This window comes from Amblyomma americanum, chromosome 2, assembly GCF_052857255.1.
Source record: "Amblyomma americanum isolate KBUSLIRL-KWMA chromosome 2, ASM5285725v1, whole genome shotgun sequence".
Taxonomy (NCBI): domain Eukaryota; kingdom Metazoa; phylum Arthropoda; class Arachnida; order Ixodida; family Ixodidae; genus Amblyomma; species Amblyomma americanum.
Window position 1 is genome coordinate 131,671,241 of NC_135498.1, and position 8,664 is coordinate 131,679,904.

The 8,664-nt window shown below is 50.8% G+C and overlaps 1 protein-coding gene and 1 long non-coding RNA gene across 3 annotated transcripts in view; one reads left to right on the top strand and one right to left on the bottom strand.

Annotated features, from left to right (window-relative positions):
• LOC144121801 (uncharacterized) overlaps positions 1 to 1,165 on the bottom strand; it is a 45,407-nt gene extending 44,242 nt beyond the window's left edge. For both annotated transcript variants that reach the window (XR_013312706.1, XR_013312703.1), the window contains exon 1: positions 796 to 1,165. This is a non-coding gene — a long non-coding RNA (uncharacterized LOC144121801). The remainder of the gene's footprint in view (positions 1 to 795) is intronic.
• A 665-nt stretch (positions 1,166 to 1,830) lies between these two features.
• Positions 1,831 to 7,744, top strand: TAF1B (TATA box-binding protein-associated factor RNA polymerase I subunit B). Its single transcript, XM_077655199.1, has 2 exons — positions 1,831 to 5,919; positions 6,897 to 7,744. The coding sequence occupies exon 1, from the start codon at positions 2,263 to 2,265 to the stop codon at positions 4,282 to 4,284; it is 2,022 nt and encodes a 673-aa protein (XP_077511325.1). The 5' UTR covers positions 1,831 to 2,262; the 3' UTR covers positions 4,285 to 5,919; positions 6,897 to 7,744.
• The last annotated feature ends 920 nt before the right edge of the window (positions 7,745 to 8,664 follow it).

The following is an 8,664-nucleotide window of genomic DNA, read 5'->3' on the forward strand; positions in this document are numbered from 1 at the left end:
CAAAATGCTGTGGTGACCAGTTTTTCCTGAATTACTCTTTTTTGTTTTGGATTGAGGGGAGCTAGACGGACCAGCAACGGCCAAAGGAGACCGGCTACGTTTCTGAGCTCGAGCATCGAGCTCCATCAGCTCAACACACCCATCAATTGCTCCGGTCGTGACTTCAGGTACATGATTTAAGAGCGTACGTTGTTGGGCTAGTCGGTCAATCATAGTAAATACAAGGAGGGGGGTACTGCGCACAAAAAGACAAGGACAAGAAGATAACACAACAGGCGCAGACTCTCCTTGTATTTACCAGGTACATGAGTTGGAGGCGTGCGCTCTTTTTGCGGCTGCATTGAAACAAGGGAAGGCGTCTCCTCACTGAATTCAGTAGGTACTGCAGGATCCACGGATGACTTCAACGCAGCATTGGAGGTCATTATTGAAGAGGTCATTTGCGCCACCATGACTTGCGATATGCACTCTGTTACTGAATTCACTAGCCGATCCATGACCTTGGCCATTGCCTTTTCAAACGCTGTAGCAATCGCATCTGACAGGCTTGAATCCACGACCGTAGTTGTCTGCCGTGCTGCCACACCTGAGTACCCGTACGTCCTTTCCTTAACAATAGCCATAGCCTCGCGCCTTGAGCACCGGCGCTTTTCTAACACTTCCAGCACCTTAACCTCCTCAGCCCTTGCAGGACAATTAGAATATGTGGCGGAGTGACTACCGCTGCACAAGCAACACATCTCATCTTTTGAACACCTTCCTACACGGTCATGATTACCACCACACACACTGCACCTTGAGCTCGACTTGCAGGCGTTCGCGCTGTGGCCAAACCTCCAGCAATTGCGGCATTGAAGTGGCCTTCGTGTTTTTTCCTCTTCGTCGATGCTTCCTATCGGCCACTGTGTAGTGATATTGTCTGCGCCAACAGCGTCGTCTGCCCGCGACGTCTTCTAGCGCGAGCTGCACGACGGGATTGCACCGCGCTCCACCGTCGCTCTCCACGGTGGCGCAGTGGCGCGCACTCGTGTCATGCTCGTCCCAGCCGAACGTACGGCACTGCACGAGTGGCATCCAGCCGAACGTGGGGAACCGCACGAGTGCGCGGAAAACTCCACGAGTGCCGTCAGCCGAAGACACCATTAGTTATTTCTCGAAGTACACGAGCTCGCGTTGGCCACGTGCGGCGTATTCAAAGAAATAGTTCGCCACTGTGTATTACAAATATGGTTGTGGTAAACAGAAAGCGTTTCTGCCGTTGATTTCTACGCTATGCATTAAATAAAATAGCAACTTTTTAACACTTGGCACTTGCCGGAATGATTTTACTTCGGGACAGTAGTGAGGGGAAGTGCTGGCGTTGTTTCGGTGGAGCAGACGTGCGCTCACAGTCTGTTGACACACGTGTCGCGCAGTGCGAACCCCAATGCCTTGAGTAAGTCAGCCCCGCTGCCTTCCACTGTAGGGTGAAGCCCTTTACAGAAATGTATCAAGTGTTCAGCCGTTTCCTCCTCCTCTCCGCACGCAATGCACAAAGTGTCTATCTCCTGGTACCTGACTATATAAAAGTCGCTGCTGACATCAGCGCCACCGCATCTTCGTGACGTCGCGGGGTGAAGAAAGTCTATACGTCACATAACATTGCTGTTTTGGTTTGGATTCAGCTCGTTTTTGTATAAAAGCAAACATACTGATCATCAAGCAAGTTGTGCTTATTTTTAATTGCTTACCTTAACGTTTTCAAAGAAAAATATTTCTATTTTATTATAAGGTGTAAATATGAAAACATTGTGCAAGTCTAGTGGAAGAGGAATCTGGTCGAATCAATCCGTAGCCTGCCGCATAGCGCATTTCGCGCGCTTGATACTGCATGTTCGTGCTAGTGTCTGAGCCGCGGCCGTTTCATCAAGCTGTTTTTTAGGAAAAGTACGTGTTACGTTCTGCGTTCTGTAGATATGCCAAGCCTACTGTGTTTCGGTGGAGTGCATGGAGCACGTTTGCCTTTGCGCTGTGCGCAATCCACAAGATCTGCGCTGTGGAATCAAGGCGCGTGCACATGCATTTCCGACGCATGGCCCAACAAGGTGTGTTGTGTTGACATCGAGCAATTTGCGACTACGTGAAACGTATGATGTGGAAACATCTCTGTGCTGCCTGCTTAACACCGGTAGAGGCGTGTTCTTGTAATGGCACGTGCAGTTGCCGACAGGTGTGCGACTACAATGCGTGCTGTGGTGTGACCCCGTCGTCAGGAGTATCGCGATGGTGGTGTGCGCGTCGTGCGGTGGTGAGGACTTCGAGGAGGTCTCGGGCCTCTACTACTGCTCCGAATGCAACACGCAAAGCCAAGAGGTGCGCCTCGAACAGCTCGACGACGAAGGCCTGCCACCACCAGTGCACGTGGGCCGTTCGTCGCCGCGACAGGCGCGCAAGGAGCTGGGCGACACGCCGCAGGACAGTAAGCGTTACTACACGACCAACGAGCTGTTCAACATTATCCTTGCGCGCCAAGTGGACGCGCTAGTATCGCTGGGCGCCTCACCCGAACTTCGTGGTGTCGTGTGCCGCCTCTGGATGGACTACCTGGTCAGGTTGGAGGCCGTCAGCCGCGTGGAGGGTGAAGAAAGGCCGCCACACATCGGCGCCGTGAACCGCTGGAGCGACCTCCGAACGATCGAGGAGCTCCTCACGTCGGCCGAATCGGGAGAGCGCAAGCGAAAGCAGGCGCAGAGGGCGCTCTTTGGTTCGGGCGTGCGGACGCGCCTGACGCCCAGGTCCGCTCGCCGCCGCAAGCAGCTAAAAAACCGCCGCACTAGCGTCACTACGCCCAACCTGGACTCGGAATGCGAAGACGTCTTCAGAGAAGAGGCCGCAGCTTGGTCGGCGGGAGAGGCCTCCGAGGACGAGTGGGGAGACCTGAGGACGAGAGTGGCCAGGGAGTATCTCGAACGTCAGGGAAGGTGCGGCGTCGACCTGCACGACAGGAAAGTGAGCCGCGAAAGCGAGGTCACAGTAGTCACTCTGCAGCGACTTTTGTGCATTCTCTACTTGGGCGTTTTAATTCTCGGTGACCCCATCCTGTTGACTGACATCTTGAGGTGGGCTCGGGACGGCCACCTGCCGTACCTGCACGTGATGAAGCTGCTGCCCAGTGATGCCAAAATGTGGGGACATCAGTGGCGCACATTTGTACGCCTAGTCATGCCCACTATCGATGAGCTCGCGTTGCAGGCAGCACATTTGGCTCACTTCCTTAACGTTCGCGGTGAGCTCCAGCAGCCACCACTTCTTCCCATTGTCATGCGCCTTGTAACGGATCTCAACCTTCCTTTAGAGCTCATGAATGTTTGTCAGGAGGTTCTATGCATCTATCCTGGCATGGAGGCCCGTTGGGACGAACCTCCCAAGCGAGCAGCATACACAGTGCCGTTGTTTTCTCCTATTTGTGAAATGAGAGGTGCAGCTTTGTTGCTTCTAGTCTTGAAACTGACTTTTGGGCTGGACGGCACGAGGGAAAAGCAGCTGTCACGTGCTGTCGATGAGGTCACGAAACGTCACCCCGGTTCAAACCTGTTCTGCTGGAGTCAATGGGAGAAGCATACGCGAAGCAGGGTCCTCTTGTTGCGTTCAAGCTGCTACATGTTCGAGCCAGACGATCCCGACGACATACGAGACGTGGGCGTGCTCTTCCGACATCCCGACAGCGTTCCGGGTGACCGGTGCATGGTCATTAAGGCGCTGAGGGAGGGGCTGCAGAAGTCGTTTCGAGAGATGCACAACAGAGATCTTGTCTGGCAAAACGTGCCCGCAACTAGCTTCGCCATCTCGACTGCAGTCCAGTTCTTCCTGGAAAAGACGGCCGTGTCTTTGGGGCTGAAGTTGGTGCTACAAAAATCGTTTTTGTACCAGGATGTCACCTATCTCACCAGAGCGGGTGACGGTGTGACTTCTCTTGGAGGGTGGCCGAGACTGTGCCAAGAGGAGCATGAATTTGTGGAAGTGGTGCGAGAGGGATGTGAGCGATACTGGACGGTCGCTTTGGGTAAGGTGTACGACTTGAAGTACTCCACACTGGTGCAGCCCTCTCTGCCCAAGGTTTTCTTGTTCCTCTTGGAGTTGCTAGCTGCAATGACTCATTGTTCCCCGAGGGAATTGTACAGGGACCTTTTGCGTGTGGAAGGAATATTTATTAGGAGGCAGAAATGTGGAGCTCGTTCGTCGGGCTTGGTGTCTCGTTCCTTAGCACTGTGCTTCGAAGAAGCATCGCTACATTCACAAGTATGACAAAAAGGACTGTGATTTTGAGGTCTGTAGTTTGTGCCATGCTGGAAAATCATTCAACCCGGGATTTATGTGCACCTTAGCTTGCACGCGGCAACATGGGCACCGTGATGGAGCACCGGACCACAGTGCAGGCTGCAGCAGGGGCTGATAGACAAGTTATATGAACCAAAAGATCTTTGCCTTGCTACTAGTCTGCAGAGTGCCGACTACTGTGACATCGATGCAAGCTGTCTGTATACTGGTGCCGTGCATTCAAGGTTTTTTTGTGTTGCTCTGTCTTGCATGAAAAACAGAAGTAATTATTAATGTTACATGGTGAAGGGTACTACTGTAGTCCGGGATATCTTTGATAGAGTGCTTGGAGTGGATTTTGGAACCACTAAGTGAGAGAGAAATGTTAAGAACAGATTGGCATAATTTGCACTGATCCCTTTCAAACTTGAGCATCGCAAATGTGCATTGGCACTGGAATTTGCATAAGCGACCATGCTACAATAACACTGAGCATGGCTGTACTTATTTCCTTTGTGTATCGCAGTTTCATCATCATCACCATCGTACCTAGCCTTAAGATTTATGTTGGCAATCTGCACGCATTACTAATTGTGCTGGCTTAGTGGCTTTGGTGTTTTGCTGCATAGCATAGCATAGCTTTGCCACAGACTCAAATGTTGTGATGTGCAGAATGCAAAAGTGGCCTCATGCCAAATTAATGGCAAGTTTAAAAAATGCAAGGCCATCAGCGAAAGATTTACAGGCAACTCCTGGAGGGGACAGATGTTGTGGGTGAGGAGTAACCTTAAACTGACTTGTCAAATTTTTTGATATAAAAAAATTAGATGGACGTTTCCATGAAAAATTTTTTTAAAACAAGGGGTTAAATCTTCCCTTTGGAGATGGTCAAAAATATCCTGTAGCCCATGGCATACTCAACATGCGTAAGGAGCACTGGTCCATTTTGCACCAAACAGCAATGCATGAAGTCTGCTATGTGTTGCGACAACTGAAAGGATTTCATGAGATTTCACCACTTTTTACACTGGGCTAGACATAGGCATCTACATCCAGTGTTGCCGAATCGTAGGAAATTTCCCATATCTTGGGAAAATCAAGCCACTGAGGGAAAAAGGGATTTTTTTTTCATAACCCATTGAAAACATGGGATATTTTGGTTTCGCTAAAGACCGGTGTCCTAAATGTGCTTTCTCGAGAAAATGCAGAGATGAAGGGAAAATGCTGTTATCATGGCGACTTGACTAGTGTCGCGAGAAGAAATTTTGCTTGATGTTTCCCTTTAATTTGCTGCCTAGCCTTGGATACAGAGCCCTGGCCCATTCAAGTTCATTCAGGTGTCAAGTGCTGCGTCCTTGGATTTCTTCCAGCTCTAGGTGGTATGCCACTGGCGCACCGCTGCGGTGCGCCGCCGCCGGCTGCCATGTTTGAGGTGCATGTAGCAGACGAACTCCTGCTCCGCAAGGATATTTTCTTCACGTGTCGCATTCAGACTGCCGTTCGGAATTTGCGTGCATCGGAGATTCGGCCGGCAGTCGCTCGGCGCGATAGCCGCACGTAACTACGTCGTAAATGAACGCCACTTTGACTGGGCAGCTGAGCTTGTTGGCGCTGCTCGAGCCTGTCGAGGAAACAGGCGCAGCGACGAAAGGTGGTCGCGGGTTTGGTTCCCCTCGATTCTGGGATAGAAGCTCGGACAGCGTTCATTGACAGCAGTGCTTCCGTGCAACCGGAGAACCGCATGTGATTCAGGCACGTTCCCGGGGAAGTGATCGGTGACCCGGCGCCACTCGATAGCTGCGGCACGTCTGCGGTGCTCCATGCATAACTATGGACTGTGTATATGTGCACAGAGATTTTGATTTCCGAGCTGTACTACATATCTGACCTTGATATGATGCTTCAGATTTTAATCTTGGATTGACCTGCGAAATTTTTGTACGAAGTGCATCCTAAACAAGCACAGTACGGCCGTCAAAGTTTGCTTAAATGCTGAACGAAAGAATGTGACCTCGGGCCGTCTTTGATCTTGAGGTGAATTCTTGGAGCATGCGCTTCGTTTTTCGGTGCAGTCGTGGCCACCCAGGTGGCGTCTTTATATCGTGGGCGATGTGAACGCTGCGCTTGCAGCTAATTTTTGCACCACGCGTTGTGTTGTCAGATGCCGGATCGAAGAAGAGACACGACACTGACGAAGCGCGGACTATCAAGGGTCAACTAGCAGGTACTCTCGCGTCGAATTTTGTCAACACGGCGCACACAGTGCAAAAGTGAACAACTGCGTGGCCCAGTTTGCTGCCTTATGAGCGGCAGTCGTGACAGTCTATGGCCACCTTTGTGCAAAACAAAGACTGCTCCAGAGTGGTAACAAGGCTTCCCAAGTACATTCATGAGTGTGCGGTCTTGGCAGAGGACTCCCACACAATACATAATCGGCGCCTTCTGTCAGATATTTACCTGGTGTGCTCACGTACCGCAGACGCCGTAACGAGAGGCCGGGTCACCGATCACTTCCCCGAGATTGTGCCTGAATTACATGTGGTTCTCCAGTTGCACGGAAGCATTGCTGTCAATGGCCGCTATCCAAGCTTCTATCCCAGAATCGAGGGGAACCAAACCCGCGACCACTTTTCGTCACTGCGCCTGTTTCTTCGGCAGGCTTGAGCAGTGCTAACAAGCGCAGCTGCCCACTCGAAGTGGCGTTCATTTATGACGTAGTTATGTGCAGCTATCGCGCCCAGTGACTGCCGGCCTAATCTCTGATGCGTGTGGATTATGAACGGCAGTCTGAATGCTACACGCGAAGAAAACATGCTTGCGGAGCTGGAGTTCTTCTGCTACGGGCACCTCAAACATGGCGGCCCGCGGCGGAGCACCGTAGCGCCGTGGCGCGGCTCTGCGCCAGTGCATACCAGCTATAGTGGCAGTGACCCTTCCATTAGCTGCTTCCCAACTCTGTAGTCACACAATCCCTTATGTACGCATGTTGTTGTAAAGGAATTCCCGAAAATTTCTATGGTCTATACAGGAAAGGCTAGAAGGGAAATGGAAGTAGCCGAGCTGGTCCCCATCCCAACACAAAATTAAAAACGAAGTGGTGATTGACGATGATGTGATCAAGAACAATCCAGCCCTGATTTTCATTATTAATGGGCTTTGTATTTATTTTATTTCACTCATTCTTATATTTATTACCTTGGCTGTATTCAGTCTAAAATTACTATGTTCTGAAAAAAATATATTTGTGGGAAAAAATAGGAAATTTTTAGCTGGCAGCTGGAAAAATCAACTGGCCAATGTGGCAACACTGCCTACATCTAGCCTACATGTAGGCACCTTTTGATTGGCTAAATGCGAAATGCATTTGCTAATTCTTTCACTTGCGTGCACGTTAGGTGCAGTAGTCTTTGATACCAGGGCATTAGTGATGCACCCTAATATAGGATATAAAAAAGGTGGTATGATTAATGTGGATTAGCTCAGCCAGTATATAGAGAGCGAAAGATGTCAGCGTTCACTGTGTTCATTGGCGTTGGTGTTGACAATGTTCTAGACGACGATGGCTTTGAGCAAAGGAAGGGCGCATAACTGGCCCCCTGGATATGCGGACGCCTCATTGGTGCTTTGATACATGTGGCGGTGGTGAGAGAGAGAGATGTGGCCTGAATGCATTAGCGCTGACACCGTTGTGGCTGACATGCCTGCAGCAATAGCTAGGCCGCAGCGTTAATTTGGTGATCAGTCTCTCGAGATCAACCATTAACTGCATGCCACCTTCCAGGGTGGCAGGGAGGGCGCACTGCCTATCCAATGTGCGGAACACAATCAAAGCAGGTTTTTGCAGCTGGACACCAATGCCACGCCACCATGCCACATATATGAAAGGGAGATTGAGGTCTCCACTGACCCACGAAGCTGGTTGTGAGCCTTTCCTTTCGTGAAAATGAACAGCCTTTGCAAAGTTATGAACGCCCTCTGTTTGGTTTTTGAGGAAAGGAAATGGCACACTAACTGCCTAGCATATCTCGGAGGACATCTGAACCTGGCCATAAAGGAAGGGATAAAGGAGGGAGGGAAAGAAGAAAGAGAAAACTGAATATTGAAAGTTGGATTTTGAGGAAAGGCGTGGCGCCCCTGTGTGGCAGGACACCTGTGACTCAGTGCTACTAGTGGCACATGTGCAGTATAGTGACCAGGGGGCGAGAGAGAGAGAGAAACGGGCGACAGAGTCAGGCCCTGCTGGCTCCTGAATCGTGGTGTTGACTAGTGTAGAGAAGCTTTTCTTCAAAGCTGCTGGAGACACTGGCTGCCTCAATAGACCTCTCTGGGCCTACATCAGGTTCGAAGGAGGGGCGAAGGGCGTGGCTT

What these genes read in the sequence shown, in the direction of transcription:
- TAF1B (XM_077655199.1), top strand. Translation starts at nt 2,263, where the DNA reads ATGGTGGTGTGCGCGTCGTGCGGTGGTGAGGACTTCGAGGAGGTCTCG.